Below are 20162 nucleotides of genomic sequence, written 5' to 3'. Positions count from 1 at the left end.
TTCACCCAAAATAAGTATTTGAAATGGGAACAAATGTTTATGCACAAAATATGTTTCTCAAAATTATTTAAAATTTTAAAAACTTTTCCTATACTGAAAAAAAAAATCTGGTAAATTATATGACATGTCTGAATCCTCTGGCCCTCTGTCTTTTCATGAGTTATGTTTAGGAAAACCTAAGCCTGGGTCATCCTCACCATCAGTTTTCCCTGTCTTTGCACTCATGCAAATAAGTGCCATTTGCAGAGACACACTGCAGGGTAGACAGGAATCACAGTCATCAACTTCCAAAATGCCCTCAGTGGTTGCCAGAAATTCTCCTCTACTCAGCACGCTAGCCATAATTAACTCGGCTTTTTCTTTGCTGGCCTATCATTCTTTGCCCAACCATGAAATAGTTCTCCACTGAGCCCACCACATTCTTTTCATTTTATTTTCTTTACCCTAGGCAATTTTACCCACATCCACACTTTCAATTAAATCTCTATGCCAATGACTCTGGTTCCATACCCTATTAGCCAACTGCTTACTCAAAATCTGCACTTGCATGTCTTAAATACAAGTCAAACTCACCATGTCCAAGACTGAACTCATGATTTGCTCTCCTAAGGCTGGCCTTTTTCCAGTATTTTCTATCCTAGACAATAGAAAGCTTACTAGGCCATCACCGAATCCAAATTTACCTCTTAAATGTCTCTTGGATCTGTTTCAGGTCTTTCTACTCCTGCTACTACCACTTTAGGCCAAGTTACCATAATTTTTTGCTTGGCTTCAGCAAGTGTCTACCTGAAATTCACCCAACATTCCCTCTAGTCTCCTCCAATACATCCTCCACACTTCAGACAAAATATTTTCAAAATGCAAATCTGATTATGTCACCCCTTGCCTTAAATCCTTTGAGATTTGTGTAGTCCTTCAAATAAAGATCAAAATTCTTACCCTATATCCTATATTCTTTGGCCATGGCCTCCTCCCATCCAATCTCTGAGCTCTAGCCATGCTCAATTATCTCCAGTTCCCTGAACATCCATGTTCCTTTCCAAGATCTTTCCACATGCTGTTCACTCTAAAAATGTGTCTTTTTCCTTTCATCTAATTGATTCCTACTTATTCTTCAGTTCTCAGCTTATGTCACTTTCTCCAGGAAGCCTTCCCTAACATATCTGTTGAGTCAGCCTACTGATCTCTTTCACAGACCAGTGGTTCTTTCTTTTAGTATACTGATTTCAGTTTGGATCTATATATTCATAATGTTAATTACTTGATTAATACATTTTCCCACTATATTATAGCTCAGAGAGAGCAGAGACCCCATCTGGTTCCTTACCATTATATTCCCAGTTGCAGTGCAAGATTTAGTATATAACATGTATGGGTATAGGAAGACAGACCTGGTATCAAATTGCCTTAAGTTTCAGCTCCATTAAACATATACTAGGACCACCAAACTTTTCCTCCTCTGCTGATGCTGCTCCAACCCCCACCTTCCACCACTATCTAGGGACCCTACCACTTACACATTTTACATTGTATGATTCTACTTGGACACTTGAACAGGGGCTTGACTCTTGAGCCAAAGAAAGCTAGTCACAGGCCTGGTCCAATCATATGCGATCCAACAGGCTTGCCTAATCATGTACTCTTTTGGGAATTTTAACCAAGAAACATGGAAATAATTTGCAGCTGAGTTCTGGAAGCTGGAATAGAACAGCTATTATGGCAAGGAGCTGGAAACTCCACAGCAGGTTATGTGTGTGCTGCATAAGCAGAGCAGCATTTGGAATATGGCTACATTATACCAACATACCAACATTATACCAACCAGTTATGACAAGTGTGATGACCTACCAGTTCATGCTGCTGAAGATCCCAGCAGCTCCTTAACCTGAGAACACTCACTCCCATACCTCTGAGCTCCACCAAGCCGCTAACCATAGCTCCTGTTTGAATCCCTGTGAGAGTCTCCTTATTCTTCCCTATGTAACTCTAGTTAAATTCTATTTATGTTGCAACCAAAGAGCCAAAAGAAAACATGCACACCAATTTCAACATGTCATTGAATTCTCTTCTCCCACCTTCACAGCAGATAAACAATTCTCTCTACTGTTTCAGAATTGTTCCAACTAACCTTCTTGGGTGCTTTTCTGTGACTTCTTCTTTGCAAAATATAAAAATTTACTCCCTTCTCTCAATCTAGCTAAGATTCTCAAACCTTGGTTAACTGACTCTTTAGAAACAGTTTCAGGCTTCTGAAAACAAATTATGTAACTAGTACTTCTCCTCTACCTAGGGAAGCCATACACCTAGTGATATGCTTTCATCCATATTTCTAAACCTCACAGACCTGGTTACAGATGGAAAGCAGTAATCATAAGTAGCCAAACTATAAAAGGCACTTTCCTTAGGAAATAACAAAGAAATCAAAGTTACCAACCTCTGCCCTTGGATAGTCTACAATTTAAATTGAAGAATTCCATCTTAAAATTTATTCATATGAGGCAACAATTCAGAGTAGTGAACCAGAAGAAAGACATTCAAAGATTTTGTAAAAGCTGTTTATGGTTTGAAAACCAATTGTGAGATGTTTGGTCTTCCATTTCTTTTTATTCTGACAGGAAATTAAAATGTTAGTGGCCAGATTCATGATGAGGACAGCAGAAAGAATGCCAGTTTGTAGCTTCTGCCTTGGTTTCTATGCAAGCCCCCATGTTTTAAATAAAGCTTCTCAAAGGTATAACACCTTTAATTCCTCTCCACATATCTTTGTTCTTCTTTATTCAAATTAGATATCAATATTTCAAGAATTTTTGAATGCTTTTCTTTACCTTCCCTCAGTCACTGTTATTTTAACTAAAACACTCTTTCTTTTAAGTTTGTCATACAACTTTTCCTCCACACAATCTCTTGGTACAAGTCATTTAAAGTATCTGATGTATGAATATAACCTATATCCATCTCATTGATTGTGAAGATCAAATGATGGAGGACAAAGCATGTGGTAAACTTTAAAGCATTCTAGAAAAATTAAGTATTACACCAACATGTAGTCCATAGTCTAATGTATGAAGTCACATTTATTGTTTTTCTGGCTTGTTAGAATCAGCCAATATTTTGTCTTCCTTTTTCTCCCCCCAATACTTTGCTTCATTTAAGTGCTATCAGACAGAGGTAAAGGCACCTTCACGTATATCAGTTTAGCAAACTGATATAAGTAACTTCTAGTTTCAAAATAGTAAAACTAAGCACAATCAGTAATATCCCTCTCCATGACAAACCCTAGAAATTATATAAAGATACCTTTTAAAATACAAAATAAATAGCCTTCTTAAAAACAAGAAGAGAAATTTTCACAGGAACAGAAACAATTGTAGATGGTATCATTTGAAGAAGGAAATATCAACCCAGGATACTATGGAAGCCTAGGGAAAAATTCACACACACCCACACACAAGGAACTGAGGGAACTCAATACACAGAGGCAGGAGAGGTCTCCAGAAAAAAATGGGTAGTGAAACAACAGAGAGGAGAAGCTATCAGATACTATGCATCCATTCTTATCCCACAGCCATGATCCACCTCCCACCTCCATTACCTCCTTTCCTTGAATCCTGCACACCTACAGCCTAATAGATGCAGTGCTTTGAACAGAAAGAGGTAAGAGGGACCCTAAATGGCTGGCAATACCAGGGAAGAATGAACAGCTATCAGCATGCATTACACCTGCTGGAATATTTTCAACCATTTTTTCTACTGTCACTGACCAATATAAACTCCTGTAAGAACTTTCTCTTCTCTCATAAAGTAACTGCAAAGACAGCTGACAGCTTTCAGGGAATCCCCAGTATCCCAAATTTAAAAATAGAATGAAAGTTTAAAAATAAAATTACCTGAAAATCACTGAGTGTCAATACCATTAGAAATAATAGAGACAAGAATTTATATCAGAAGAAACAGAGCTAATAGGACAGGACTCTAAAGTAACTAGTATAATGAATATCTTTAAAGAGATATATGAAATATTGCCTTGGTAAAGCAAGAATCAGTACCAATTTTAGAACTTGGAAATGTAGAGCTTTCTAAAGCAAAATTTGACATTTATCAAAGCAGTAAAAGTATGCATAATTTTGATCTAGCAATTACATTTCAATGAATCTTTCCTAAGGAAGTAATTAATGGTATATGCAAAGATTAGCTACAATGACATTCACTGAAGCATTTTAATTGTGGTGAAAAGTTTGAAATCTCCTATCTGTCAAAAAATAGGAGATTGCTTAAACATAAACAATGTCAATATGATGCACCCATTAAAAATAGAGGAGAGTCATATTGCTATGTCATATCCTGAAACCAATGTAACATTGTACACGTAAAATTGCTGTCAACTATAATTTTTTTTAGGATTTTATTTATTTATTCACGAGAGACACAAAGAGAGAGACAGAGAGAGAGAGAGAGAGAGAGAGGCGGAGGGAGAAGCAGGCTCCATGCAGGGAGCCTGACGTGGGACTCGATCCGGGATCTCCAGGATCACACCCTGGGCTGAAGGCGGCACTAAACTGCTGAGCCACCAGGGCTGCCCAGTGTCAACTATAAGTTTAAAAAGAAAGCACAAACCAGGCTAAAATTAAAAATATTCAATGATTAACCCAAATTTCCATAATAAATCTAGATACCCAATGGAAAAAAGAAAGAAAAAAACAAAGAAACAGAAAAGTAGGAAAATATTTCAAGCAATGGTGAAATGTTTACAATAAAAGTTGAAAAGGCATGTTATAAAACATGTATGTGTAACACACTGATATATATGAATACTACTAACAGCACATTAGCATGTATGAATATTCTATTTTTAAAAAATCTATATGTGCATATCCACACAAGTATTCAGACCTTAAAAAAAAAACTAGAAGTGGGATCCCTGGGTGGCGCAGCGGTTTGGCGCCTGCCTTTGGCCCAGGGCATGATCCTGGAGACCCAGGATCGAATCCTACATCGGGCTCCCGGTGCATGGAGCCTGCTTCTCCCTCTGCCTGTGTCTCTGCACCTCTCTCTCTCTCTCTCTCTCTCTGTGACTGTCATAAATAAATAAAAATTAAAAAAAAAAAAAAACTAGAAGAATATGAAAAAAATAAACCAACATGTCATGGTATGAGCATTCTCCCCTCCCCCAGCATGCTTAAATTATGCATAATTTTGCTTTTCTTCTTTTTGCTTATCTCTATTTTCCAAATAATCCACAGTGAAAAGAAATTCCCAAATTTTTTTTACAAAATGATTAAACTTATATCACTCTAATTCTAATTCTGATCTGCAAACTTTCAGAAGATGCATTTGGGGATGTCAGCAACAGGGGATAGAGTCTTTCTGTACTGGATTAAAAGACCGAAAATACAGCTTCCCAAAGTGGATAAAATTTTCCCAGGACTAAAAGTATTTCAAAGATTTCAAGAAAGCTAGCTCAACATCTGTGCTGATTCTAAGATTCTCTCAGAAGTCTGAAAACTCTCCCACATATCTGGCCCATGAGATATAAAAGTAAGAATGTAAGAAATATTTTTTCAAGTTCTGTGCTGGTTCAGCTCACGCATTTCAATAATGAGGACTGATATGATCCCCAAGGAGGTGAAAACTGGCTTATGAGGGAACAAAACAACCTTAGATATTATTACAATGGCTTGTGGCCTTCAAAACTCAATCCTCCCTGATAATATAAGCATATACACAGTCTCTCTCTGGTGCAAAAAATGCAATGGGGTGGGGACAAGTTATTAGGGGGAAAATGTCCGAAGAGTTTCTGGCAGGAGGGGCACAATAATAAAAAAAAAAGTTGAGAAACACTGGTTCAGCTACAGGAACATAAAACCCAAATTCTTTTTTTGCATATATCCTCTCTTGGTTAGGTTGCTTAGAGCATTCACTTCTTTTATCTATTTTTTATTACACATGTTCACACATACATGTACACATGTTCATTTTAGAAAACTCAACTCTTCAATAATTTGCTTGTATGCTGAAATTTGTTTTTTTTTGTATGTTGAAATTTGTGACAAAAAGAATAATTTATAAAATGCTAGATTTTTTTCTAAGCATCGTGTTACTTTCTGTTTTCAAATAGAAGTGTTCAAAGCTTTGAAGAAGTGTCTACTGACTAGTATCATTAGTTAATAAAAAATAATAATAAAAGTTTTTCCAGGAACTCCACCCAAAAGATTCTCATTTCTTTTTCTCTGGGTCAGAACTGTGACACATGACCACTTCCCCCAAAGGAAGTTCAAGAGAAGAGGGTTTCAGACGGGACCTTTAATCAACTTCCCAACAGCACCCGCCACAGGGGTTCTATGTCATTCAAGTCTCTCTGATCATGTCAGCCACACATAGAGTACCAGACTCTCCTTCATGCTCTGATTCATTTTTACGATGGTTTAAGCACTGAGAAAAGTGCACAAAAAAACCCACAAAATCTCCCCTTCAGGGCTTACAGTGTTCTGTGTGCTTTCTTCATGAACTACCTAAAATTAAATTTCTCGTGTATTTGCTTTTTATGTCTTCCCCTCTAGAATATAAGATTCAAGAAGGTACTGGGTTTATTTTACTCACCTCTGTATCCAGAATGCCTACAACAGTATTTCCTGGCATACAAACGATATGCAAATATAGAGACGCCTGGGTTGCTCAGGGGGTGAGCATCCGCCTTTGGCTCAGGGCCTGATCCCAGGTCCCAGGATCGAGTCCCACGTCAGGCTCCCTGCATGGAACCTGCTTCTCTCTCTGCCTCTCTCTGCCTCTCACTGTGTCTCTCGTGAATAAATAAAATCTTCTTTAAAAGATATGCAAATATATTTAATAAATGACTTAATAGTAAGGAAATGAGCCTAAGGAAATTGAAGGATCTCTACTCAAGAACAGACAGCTTATAAATAGCAAAGCTAATATTTTAAGAACCTCTAACACAAAAGACAGACATATAATCCCTTAAAATTCCATACTAGAGGTGCCAAGGTTACTGCCAGTGATTTGCTGACCAGTACCAGATAAGAAAAGCCAATTATGAACATTCATATTCAACTTGACTTCCAGTGATATCAGGTCATGTTGGTAACCTGAAACAGGCCACAGTGGGTGTTTTTACCCCACGGAACTTGGCAGATGCCACAAACAGAGCTAGTTGTCAAGCATTTACCATCACACCACTGGATATCTCCTTCCCATCCCCATTTCCTTGTCTATTAATGCTAAAAGCACTTACATGAGCTACCCAGACTTCTCTCCCGAAGAGCTGCCCTTATTTTGCTGCTTCTGTGGGACTCTGACTTTTCAGCATGGTGCCCTCCTCTTGCTGTCTCAAACACTTCCCAAATCTCCTAAATCTCTGATCAAGGATCACAGCTCAACAAGGGTGGGGCAAACCAGTAACTAAAAATTGTGCCTATTCAGCAAGCATATCAGGCAAGATCACCAGGGTGTAGGTGGGGGAAAGAGAACAGCAGAATTTATAACCAGCTTTGTGTCTATGAAAATGGGCAGGGGCAGAGCTTTTATTAAAAGGCGGTGCTTGGTTGGCAGTCCTGACTTGCTCCAAAGATGCATAAACCCTCTTGTTCTTTTTATATGAGGACAGTTAGTGCTGAACTGACTCTACTTATTATTCCCCAGGGGACATTTAGCGGGACTTGTACTCCAAAACACTGAAAACCTGAATAAAAATTACATGGGAGTGCTGTAAAATAATTTCATAGAATGGCTTCTTCCGCTGCGATATTAAACACAAGCTCCATGTTTGTTTCATTTTATTTTGTTCTTGCTTTACAGAGGGTATATTTGATCCATGACCATTAAAGTATGACTGTTCTTCCTGCCATAAAGCTAAAGAAAATTGCTAGCATTAATTAGATTTCCAACAATACCCCCTCAGGTATGCATAGGTTATATATTTTTTCCATTTATTATTCCTCCATCCCCCTCCCCTCATTCATTCTCTCATAGTCTGGGTCAGCCTGCCTAAAGGGCACCTAGATATAGGAGATAACCTCGGAGAAAAGTTGGGGAGCAAGCAGTAATGATGTATAGCACCATGTCTCTAAGGCCCGGACATCATGGGCGCAATCCTGCACCACTGTCCTAGTGTGCGGGGGGCACGTGCTTGTGCTTTGCTGGTGATAAGCAAAGACAGGAAGCAGGACTACTGTGACATTTAAGCAGTAGCCAGGTTTCTGAGGACTTACACTTGCTAGCTCAGTCAATTATCACAGCAGGCAGCATCATTTGTATTATTCAAAGTAAAATGTTTATGCTCTAAGACAAACAACTACAATATCAAAAGTTTCCCCACAGTGATACACTCTCCTCAATGTCACCTACTGTCTCCCCATCTGTGAGTTGGTTCTTTAATATCTACTGCACCGCTTAGCTGTCTTAAGCCTCCTACAAATGCAGTGTCTTCAGCCTGGAATTATCTCCTTGATTTATAGTTCTGCTTTCTCTTTAGTCTTCCCTCCTAGAAAGTCACACCTCCAGTTTCTTTGAAGTTCCCCCCTTTAATCCAAGAATACCAGCAACTGACTCTCCAACACAGTATCTAAAAATATGTTTCAACCCCAGGATTATTTTTTAGATTTTATTTATTTATTCATGAGAGACACACAGAGAGAGGCAGAGACACAGGCAGAGGGAGAAGCAGGCTCCACGCAGGGAGCCCGATGTGGGACTCGATCCTGGGACCCTGGGTTCATGATCTGAGCCCAAGGCAGATGCTCGACCACTACCTCAGTATTTTTTATTTCCCTCAACAGTAAGGTTGGAGGTTTGGTTTGTTGGAGACTTCAGATGTTACAATTGTTCCTCCTAACTACTAGGCACAAAAAGCCCATTTCAACAAGAGTTTGCAGAATCAACTGCTAATCTCCACTCCTCATTTCAAATAAAAGTATGCTTTTAGTTATCCTAAAGAACACATATCCAGGGGTCTTGACTTCAATTTCCTAAAGTCAACCAGAGCCCACAGGAGCACAGGGAGCTACGCAGAGTGGGTAGGAGATTCAGATATCAGTCCTTTCCCTGGATAGTTCAACTCAGCCATGCCTTCCACAAAAATTAAAAGAGTATACAATCTTGACAAACAGGAACAATCTATGATAATCAAGTATGGTATGTTTATATGAATTACTACCAGGGATAAAAAATATTTGGACTTGGAGGTGACCTAGGTTTGAATTTCAGCCCTGCTATACGTACATTAATTCCTTCCCAAAGCTTCAGTTTTCTCATGGAAAGACTAATAGTACCCAGCCCACAGAGCTATAATGAGGATTAAATAAGATGATGCTTCTAATGTTTAACACAAAACCAAACGCAGTTTCCAAAGAGTATTAGTAGTCATGGTTTTTATATAGTAACTTTTACTTATCTTCCTTAGCCTATTACTGTTTTCCGGTAAGCATCTGTGGCCTAAGTAGACAAAACCCTTACTTATATGTAACAATATATCATAAATAGAAGAGCATCCCTCCTATGATGATGGCCTTATTCCCCCCTCTGATCCTCAGACTCTTATCTAGTCCATGGAATTTCCAGAATGTCCAAAAAAAAAGTTGCCCTGGTACTAACAAAAGAGAACTATATACTGGGCCAAGTTCCCTGATACCTCTGAGTAGCTGTCTTCTTGATACACAAGTGATTTTTTTTTGCCCCTCATTATGTTCTAGAACCTTGATTCTTTACTGTCACTAATCACTGTACCTATCTTCTCTGCACACTAGCATGATTTTTTGCATATGGGCACTTAGAGGGGAAAAAAGAAAGAGAGAGAAAAAGCTAACATGTATACAATGAGTAGTTTCTATAGATTTACTTGATCCTTGCCTCATAAAAGTCTGATAACGAGAAAAGTGATCCCTTTCCCTCCTGCCCTCACTGCTGATTATAAATAAAATGTTAAATGCCCTGTAATTTAATATAGAAAGCTTTGGAAGTCTCCTGGGTTACCTACTCAGCCAGGGCTTAGGTTTTAATTTTTGTTTTGGTTTGTATTTTAATATATTCTCAACTATCTTCCAAGAACTTTAGGTAGTTTATGATAGAAGACATATAAATTGTGGCAAATAAAATTAGAGTTCAAAAATATGAGAAAGACAATGATTCTCAAACTGAAATCTCTCCAGGTGCCTGGCTGGCTTAGTCGGTAGAACATGTGATTCCTGATCTCGGGCTTGTGAGATGAAAGCTTACACTGAATGCTTACTATCTGCCAAGCACTCCTCTGAGCAATAAGAACATAACAAATGAATAAACAGATAAGTATCCTGCTTTCATGGGGATTTACATTCCCTTGGGCATAAAATGGATTGTGGATAAAGACACAATAAGCAGGTAAGCAAATAAACATACTTTTATAACAATGGTAAGTTCCATAAAGAAAATTTTAAGCATTGAGGCAATAGAGTAATGTGATAACTACTTTGATTGGGTGTCCAGGGAAGGCTGTCCTGAGAATTCAATACCTGACCTAAGACCTATAATGATACAAAAGAACTGGGCATGCAGAGATGAGGGAAGACTGTTTCGTTTCCTCAAGAAGGCAGGAAATAAGGAGACCATACATACCACTTAACCAGAGAACTAGATCTAGTATCTATTTATCAGCAAGAGAATGGTTTGAGTAAGTCAAAGTTAGAGTACTTTACTACTTCACATCCTGATACCTGTGGAAGAGTCCTAGAAACTAGCAGAGGTGAATGTTTGTTCCTTAAAGAAAAGGAAATGTATTGGCTGTTGAAGAAGGTAATTGAGTTTTTCAGAATGAAGTCTCTCAAGTTTTCTCACTGTCTTAATGAAATCAAAGAATTCCAAAGTCCAGTAATGGAAAACAAGGTAATTCAGACAAAATATCTCAATAAACATAAATATATACATGAAATCTTCAAAGCATCAAAGAGCTAAAAAGACCAACAAAAAAAAAAAAAAAACAAGACAAGATCCAGGACCACATGGGTATCCAAAGAAATGAGCCCCACATTTAAAACCACTTTTGCTCCCCTGAGACCAGAAAGAAATTTTCACCTAGGAAAAAGGATAAATAAAAAATATCCACCCCACACAGATAGCAGCCCAACTTTGACTATTCTGGGTGACTCTTATACATTGAAACTAGACAAAAGTGGCACCATATTCTTATTTCCATTGTACTGAAGGATGCAATTACATCACTGTCAAAGTGGCAAAAGAAAATGAAAACTTCTCTAGGAAGTTACATCATCTGAAGCCTCGAGTTATTTTCAAAAAGTATTTTTTCAAATACAATGTCCTGGATATAATCAAATATAACCAAGTATTATACCATTATACACTTATAATATCACTATATGTTGTACACCTGCAACTAATGTAATATTGTGTGTCAACTACACTTTAATACACACGTCCAATATATACATTCATACATATGAATGTGTATGCATACATATATATGTGTGTGTATATATATATGTATATATAGAGGGGGGGGAGAAAGAGAGAGAGAGGGAGAATATTCATATATATATATATATATATATATCACTAAGCACATAAAAAGAAAAGATGGGGGACACCTGGGTGGCTCAGTCAATTAAGCACCTACTTTCAGTTCAGGTCCTCAGGCTCTGCTTAGGAGGGAGCCTGCTTCTCCATCTCCCTCTGCCTGCAGCTCTGCCTACTTGTGCTCTCTGTCAAATAAATAAATAAAATCTAAAAAAAGAAAAGATGGTACACCGTGTTGAATGGCATTTATCTGGAAAACTCTGATATGGGTAAATTAAACTGCACAAACAACAGGAAACAAAAATCAACCCAAAAGTACTTCCCAATACTGAATATATCAGACTCAGACATTAAAACAACTATACTTTACATGTTCCAGAAAATAAAAACCAAGCTTAAAATTTTCAGTAGATTATTGAAAAGTATAAAAAGTACCATGGTTGGAGTGCTCAGTCAGTTGAGCATCCAACTCTTGATCTCAGCTCAGGTCTTGATCTCAGGGTCATGAATCCAAGCCCCATGTTGGAACAAAAAAAAGTAACATGGTAGATTTGGAAAAGAACCTACCGAAAATTGTAGCACTGAATATAAATGAAAGAAATAACCTAATGGATGGGTTTAAAAGTACATTAGACACAATCAAAGAGTAAATTATTACACTGTAAAATGTCTCAGGAGGAAATATCTAGAATCAAGCAGAGACAAAAGGAGAGAAAACAGTGGGGGAGAAAAAGAGTAAGTCAAAAAGGAGATAATGTTAGGAGCTATAACATACGGGAAATTAGAGTTGCAAAAGAAGGGGGAGGCAGAAGCAATATTGAAAAAGACAATGACCAAGAATTTTTCAAAAAACAATGAAAGACATTAATTTACATATCTAAAAAGCCCAATAAATTCCACCTGGGATAAATAAAATGAAGTTTACATCTAAACACATCATTTTTAAAATGTAGAATATGAAAGATAATGAGGAAATGTTTAAAGCTGCCAGGAAAAGAAAAACATTACCTAAGGAGGAGCAACAGCTACACTTTTCCCAGACCTCTCTCTCCACAGCAACAATGGAGGCTAGAAGAAGTGGAACAAGGTTTAGAAAGTAGTGAAATATAATACTGTCAATTTAAAATTCCATATCCAGTAAAATTTATTCTTCAAGAATAAAAGAAAGATAGTTCAACTCAAACAAAACCTGGGAAATGGAACACAGATAGACTCATTCTCAGAGAACTAAAAATGTAATTTGAGCTGGAAACAAATATAGAATCCCAAAGGATATGGGGGCAAAATGAAAAACAGCAAATATGTGAAACCTGCAGATAAATCTAAATGAATACTATCTGTGTAAAATAATAAAACTTTTAAAATAGAAAATTATATTTAAAATATAATCATATATAAAATACAAAATTTTAACAAACACAAAATATCTAAGAATGAAGGTCAATAATTAGATTTGAAGTCTCCTAAAGTCTTTGCATTGTCTAAGAGGAAGGTGTAAGCACCAATTAATAATACACTTTCATAAAGCAAGTAGGATTTTTTTTAATTTTAAGGTAGTAAATTAAAAAAATAATAACAAAATCATATAAAAATGCCTTACAAAGATTTTTAAAAATTGAATCACAAGAATTTCCAATCATATTGGAAGAAGGGAAGAGAGAAAACGGAACACAGAGTTAGTGGAACAAATTACAAATACACAGGAAGATACTGAATTAGCCCCAAATAAATCAGCCACTACATCCAATTTAGATGAACTAAATGCTGCAATTTCAAGACAAAGGTTATCACCTTCTTAAAATGAAGAGTCATATGGCATTTACAAGAAATATATCTAAAATATACGACTATAGAAAGGTTGAAAGCAAGGAATTAAAATAGATGTATCCTGGCAGCATGAATCAAAATAGATGTAGCTGATAAAGCCACATTATTACAAGAAAATTCAACTTTAAAGCAAAAAGCATTATTAGCTATAATTCAGAATACATAGATATAGAGCCAGGACATCAAATTTTAACAAACACCATAGCCGATTCTTATGCACTCTAAAATCTCTTTGATAAGAATATATTTTAAAAGGATTATGATCTGGAAAATATAAGAGGAATAAATAGTAAATCTTTAAAACCAGGGCTTCCAAACCAAGACATTGACATTTTAGACCAGATAATGCTTTGTTACACAGGACTGTCCTGCACATGATGGAACTTGTAGCAGGATCTCTGGCCTCTCCCCATTAGAGGCTAAATAGTACCACCACAATCCTCAGTTGTGATAACCAAAAATATCTCCAGATATTGCCAAATGTCCCTGAGGGCACAATCTTCTCTGGTTGAAAATAACTGCCTTAGACCAACTTTTTGGTTACTCATTCTCACAAATCAGTTTTGATTTTTCCGGCAGAACAAAGCCGTCATGCTTGTTAGGTAAAGTCCATATCCACCCAATCCATCCACCCATCCATCCATCTGTCCACTTAGCAAGTATTTATTGGGTGCCTAATTTATAAGAGGCCCTGTTCTAGGAGTGGGAATACATCAGTGAAAAGAGATAAAAATACCTGCTTTCATAGAGCTTACATTTAGGGGTGGGGGTGTGGAGTAGGAAAAAACTCATCATCTAAGTCAACACCAATGCTTAAATAGGCTACATAAGAACTGCATTACTGAATTTCAGTCCAAGTCTCTCTTTAAAACTTTTCTCATTTTCTTATTAGATTTACCCCTTGAAAAATATTGACCTTCATTTTGAAATCATGTAAACTCAGCTTTTATCGCACAGCAGAAAAAAAAAAAAATAGGAGCTCTGACTCTGACACTAGGACCAAATAACCCTATGCTCCCTTTCTCTCAACAAGTGAAGTGGGTGCTACTTAAATTTTGGGATCCCCATTTCGAAGATAAAAAGCATTCCTTTTGTCTCCTCAATCACTCTTTAGCTGCTTGGCTAGCACAATACAATTTCCAATTTGAGAAACCAGTGAAAGGGAAACACTGTTCACCACCCCCCATACCATACCAACGGGGGGGGGGGGGGCACTGTGCAGCACTTGGCGTCATCCAGGACCAGCCCGTCGCTCATTCTGATAAAAGCACAATAGACCTAAAAAGGCAGAACTCAGATTGTTTACTTTAGCCAAGCAGGGAATACCAGTTATACCTGTAACTTAACTGAGCCCTCAATTTTTGAGTCAGGGTTTTAACAAAACCCTCGCTGCATCCAGGGTAATATTTTATGAATTTTCTCTATGCTTTTCATTTCAAAAAGTCTATCTCATGAAATTTTAGAATTCGAAGGGTGAAAGAAGCAATCACATATAATTCGACACTCTCCTCTTTGCCTCCCCCTATATAAGAAACAGAAGAAAACATGATCTCATTCTCGTAAAAGTAGTGACAGGCAAGGCATTTAGTCAAGTTTTGGAACTCACTAATTCTCTATTAGCTAAGTTTACATCACTTACATAAAACCGCAGAGGCCACAAGGGGTTTTCATTAGGCAAGTGTTGGCTCCTATCCCATTTTTTTAAAGGTCACTGAATGTTGTTTTAAATGTATATCTCCTAATAAACTGAGCCACTGAAGGCAGCACCGACAACCAAAGAAAATATACTATTTTCAAATTAAGGTCAAATTTTAGAGGATTTAATGAGCTTCAAGGATAGGGTACAGTTTTCCTTAATAACCAACAGAGACAGAAAATAAACTATAGATATGGGAACAAGAACAAAGTGGGTCTCTAATGTTGCTGTTCAAGAGGCAGAGAAAAAGCAAAGGGCGTGAGGTAGACAAATGGAATTTCTCATGGGCTACCCAGCAAAGCGGATACCTCAAACCAAATCACTAGATGGTGGAGACGTTCGGAGATGTCCTTGAACACAGCTTCAAAGACATTTCCCTGCACATCAGTTTTAAACTTTTAGGCTATTTTCAAAACATCTTGCAACAGTTTCAAAAGCTTGGATAGAAGTTTTGATACAAGACAAACATCACAATTTCATTTTCCCAGGCAGCTCCTTTCCCACGATTGTACCACACTTTTGGCCACTCAAGCACATTTTTGGTCATAGACATTTTGAAATTTTTATATAGCCATTCTCCATGTGCTCGGTCAGCTTCACAGAACAATTTCTCTTCATCCAAAGCTAAACAGCCTCCTTATGCATCGTGCACATATTTGTATGTTAACTGCTCATATACAGAAGTCGTTCTATTGAAGGCAGGTGACCTCATTTGTAAATGGTGAGAGGCACTCAAAAAGTCACTTGACTTTAAATTAAGCACAGAAAAGTAAAACAAAAGACACTGGGAGCATTTGTGAAATATTTAGGCATTATTAATGGACTAGACAAATACGAGGCGGACGTGACCCTAAGCCAGGGCCTGTGTCATGCTAGCTGTAAGGAAGGTGTCTGGAATCAAGGACACCATAACAAGTTATGTTTAGACTGGCATGGATCATAATCAGCATCAGCCATAAATGGAGAAACCATTTTAAATTAAAAGTATTTGAGGAAAGAAACTGCATCCGGGTAAGTAGCAGGCATCAATTTGAGTAAAGGGTCTAAGGAAAAGGAAGTTCAGTAACGAGGGGCCCTATTTTCAGAGGAATCCGGTGTAACTGACAATCAGAAAGCAAGTGAGCCAAGAGACAGGATGAAAGGATGAGACAGAAATAAATAGAATTACTGGTAAAGATCCAGGGAAACAAGGACCCCTTTCAGAGAAATCGTTTGTTGGTTCTGTTTTATTGCTTCACCAAGGTAGGCCAGGAGACTGTAAGTGGGTCTGCAGAGGAAAATAACGTGGAATAGCTATTCAGGCAAAAACCACACGGAGAACAGAAAGTAGAGGAAGGTGCTAATAAGACTGTGCCCCCCTGGTGTACCGGCGCCCTCAGATCAGTGGTTATCCTGCTGTTAGCAAGTTAAAATCATTCAGGTGCTCTCATGACTTGAAAAGTGTGCAAAAGTGTCCCTGCATTTGGGATGGATTCAGTGGCAGGTAGTTGAGACTTTAAAATAAAAATAACATTTACTATCGACCACATGCCAACCACTAGTAAAAGCTTTATACACGTTATCTCATTTAATCACTTATTCGTTCTATATTTGCTGAGCACCACTTGTCGTTTCAGACCCTTTCCCAATAATGTTATGTGTTATTAATATCCCCAATTTCCACAGGGAAAAAAAATGAAACACAAAGTGACTGAGTTATGTGCTCAAGGTCATATAACCGGTAAATTGCTCACTTAAGCATATTTAATTTTTGTTTGGGAACAGTGGATTCAAATAGTCTCTTCGCCACTCAAATGATTTGTGTTTCTGGGAAAGTTACTTATATTTTTCCCCCTGTGTTTCTCATACTGTGAAAGGGGAAAGTGTTTGCACCATTCTCAAATTTGATTTATGAGGACTCTGAAGAATTCTTGAAGGAAAAAAGGGGGGCACTGATAAAATGGAATAGGTGCTATAACCATTATCCCTCCCATAAATAGTCCAAGCATATTTTTCTCATGACACCACCATTGCATGAGGCTTTTTCCTCCTTGTATTTTTTTTCTTATGAAAACACTATATGCCTACAGACCTTAGGGATATACAAATACTCAAGATTCTTAACTCTGACACAGAACCTGTTTATGGAGGCCAGGGCTTCAAATGAATGTTAATATGAATTTGAAACTGAAAGCAAACAGCAATTATGGAAAATGTAGCCGTGGCTGTAGGTTACATCTTTAAATCCATATTTCTTGGATGCCTACTCTCAGCAAAGCACTTCCCTGTAGGCTATCGTAATTGTGTGTCCCAGTAAATATTTTACCTAGACTTGAGCCTCGCTTCCAAACACAAGTACATCCACAGGGTGGCTGAAGAGCAGTAACGTATAAAACTCAGCTTCCAACTTTATAGGCTTTCCTTGTGCTCACATATCAAAATCCTAGTTTCAGTGTGAAAAATTTTCCAGAGTATACAAGAATGGTATTGTTCAAGGAATGATCCTTGAGTATCACTTTAGTCGAGGACACAGGGAACCTCTCAGAATCCAAACTGCTACTGAGATTAAAGAAAGGTCTCATTTATTTGTGTAGCATAACAGAGACTACCTTTGCCTGTCATTCCCGACGCAAAGAATTTATTCCTCTCAAAGGCAGAGTTTTGTAATATGGGAAGAGCCCTGGGCTTGCAGGCAAAAATCTTGAGTGCAAGTCCAAATTCCACCACTGCTCTACACTTCTGGCCAGTGGTGCTCCAGGTGTGATGCCCAGACTTGCAGCATCAGTATCACCTGAGAACTTAAGAGGAATGCAAATTCTTGGGCTCTCCAACCTGGCTGAATCAGAAACTCTACAAGTGTGGGTTAGCCCTCTGCCTTTTCATAGGTCATCTGGGGGCTCTGAGGCCCTCTCGAGTCTCAGGGCAACTTCTGTAGGCAAATTACCTCTCTAGAGCCTCAGTGCTAAACAGGAATAATAACAGATTGGTCTTCTTCAATGGGTGATTCAAACTTAAATTGTTATAAATATTTCATAACATGCAAAATTGCTTAGCAAATCTGCAAATTACTAAATAATTGCAAAGCACCGCTTTAGGAATATAACTTCTAGTGTCATTTCTCAATCTGAAAAGTACGGTCATGACAGGTCAGGCAGAGAAACAGCTAATGGAGGAGTCTGACCAAGCGTGTTTCAGAAATGTGAAGTTTTCTGTTAGGTCTGCAAATGTTTTATAGATATTTCGTTATAAACCTCACATCAAAGGCAAATGTCATGATGCCCCCTGGTGATGATCATTAGAACTTTTTCTCACTTTAGTCAGGTCAACTTTTTCTTCAAATGACTTTAATTTGAAAATAACTGGACTCTTGACGGTAAGAAGAGCTAGAGATCTCTGCCATAAAAGATTTTTTTAATTAAAAATAATTGTTTCAAGGGAACTAAAAAAACCCAGTAGTTTACTTAGCTTACAGTCTAATGGCAAGACAGACTTGAAAAGAAGTACTCTACTACATGGTATAAACCATAGTGGTACCATAGAAGTGGTGGCACCAGAAGACTGCTTTGGAAAACATGGAAAGCAGTACAGGGCAGAGGGCTGAACTAAGACTTGCAGGATGATAAAACTTGATAGCATTTATCAGGTCAGTATTAACAACACCCAATTATTAAACATTCAAAACTGTATTTTTGGAAGACAATCTGGCAATTCCTAAGGAGTGCATTTGTTGCGATGAGCACTGTGAGTTGTATGGAGATGGCGAATCACTATCCTGCACACCTGAAATTAATGCTACACTGTATGTTAACTGGATTTTAAATTAAAACTTTTAAAAAGAAATAATCGCGCAATTACCATATTGACTCAGCAATTCCACTTTTAGGTATATACCCAAAAGAAATGAAAACAGAAATTCAGACAGATATCTGTACAACCCATGTTCACACCAGCATTATTCTCAAGAGCTGAAAGGTGTCCACTGACAGGTGAATTCTGAATAAACAAAATGTGACATATACATACATGGAATATTATTCAGCGTTTCAGAAGGAAGGAAATTCTCACACAGGCTGTAACACGGATGAACTTTGAAGATATTATGTTAAGTGAAATATGGTCACAAAAGGACAAATTATTGTATGTTTGTATGAGGTATACTGTACTTAAATGAGGCCTGGGAGAGGGAGAGAGGAATAGAGAAATAGTGTTAAAGGAGAACAAAGTTTTAGTCGGGGAAGATAAAACACTTCTGCAGAGAGCTGGCGATGGCTGTGCGACATTGCAAATATCTACCTACTGCCATAGACCTGCACACTTAAAAATGGTTCAAATGATAAAGCGTATGTTATATTTTAACACAATAAAAACTACATTTTTTTCCTAAAATAGACTTTACACTCATTTTTCATATTTGAGTCGCCTTCAGTGCAAAAAATTTCTCTAAGGGTAAAAAATACCCTGAAATACTAATTTGGAGTTGATCAATCAGAAAAAAAGTGTTAATAGATCAAAAACTATTTATTGAATACCTTCTGGATTGATAAGTTTCTAATTATATCTTGCATATGGAATGACACTTGCTCAGATACAAAAATTCAACATAAAAAACTGCCATTTCTTTCCCAAAAGTCAAAAGTTGCCGAGACCAACTGTTTCTGTTTTTTGAAATACAGAAAGTCAAAATTCATTTCTACATGGTGGGAAAAGGTATTTTTCATTGTTTATGACTCAAAAACAACTAACAAGTGTGTCACCTTGGATTAATTACAAGGGATGAAAATGTATGTTCTAGAAAGTCATATTTTCCAAAAGTCTGAGGTGACCAAAGCAGTATAAAATAACAAAACACATTTAAAATATGTATGATAGCAATCAGAGTTCACTCAGTTCAAACAATTTCAGCAGGCAGAGAACACATGGCCAGGAATGGGAGAGAACAGGTTTCTGAAATTCTAGAACAAAGCAAATCTTTGAGTCATTTGTATAATCCAAGGCTCCAATTACTACAAGGTTTTACCACTGCTCATATTTTTCTAATCTCAGTAGCATAAACAATGTTTCATTTATAATAGAGGTAAATTTTTCTTACTCCTGATGGAAGTATCTGAATAATATTTCCAGCTATGTCTAGGATTCTTAAATTCTG

General features: G+C 37.4%; 1 protein-coding gene across 2 annotated transcripts in view; it reads right to left on the bottom strand.

Annotated features, from left to right (window-relative positions):
• The window catches only part of LRRC69 (leucine rich repeat containing 69), an 87805-nt gene that overhangs the window by 34743 nt on the left and 32900 nt on the right, over positions 1-20162 (bottom strand). The window contains exon 5 of one of the 2 annotated variants that reach the window (XM_055303551.1): positions 20106-20162. This exon is cut by the window's right edge and continues 15 nt beyond it. The exons of the other annotated variant lie outside the window; for it this stretch is intronic. Within the exon in view, the coding sequence (XP_055159526.1) occupies positions 20106-20162 (57 nt within the window). The remainder of the gene's footprint in view (positions 1-20105) is intronic. 2 annotated transcript variants of the gene reach the window in all.

The sequence above is a fragment of the Nyctereutes procyonoides genome, unplaced genomic scaffold, assembly GCF_905146905.1.
Source record: "Nyctereutes procyonoides isolate TBG_1078 unplaced genomic scaffold, NYPRO_anot_genome, whole genome shotgun sequence".
Lineage (NCBI taxonomy): Eukaryota > Metazoa > Chordata > Mammalia > Carnivora > Canidae > Nyctereutes > Nyctereutes procyonoides.
The sequence above is the reverse complement of the archived record's forward strand: the minus strand, read 5'-3'. Positions and strand labels throughout refer to the sequence as shown.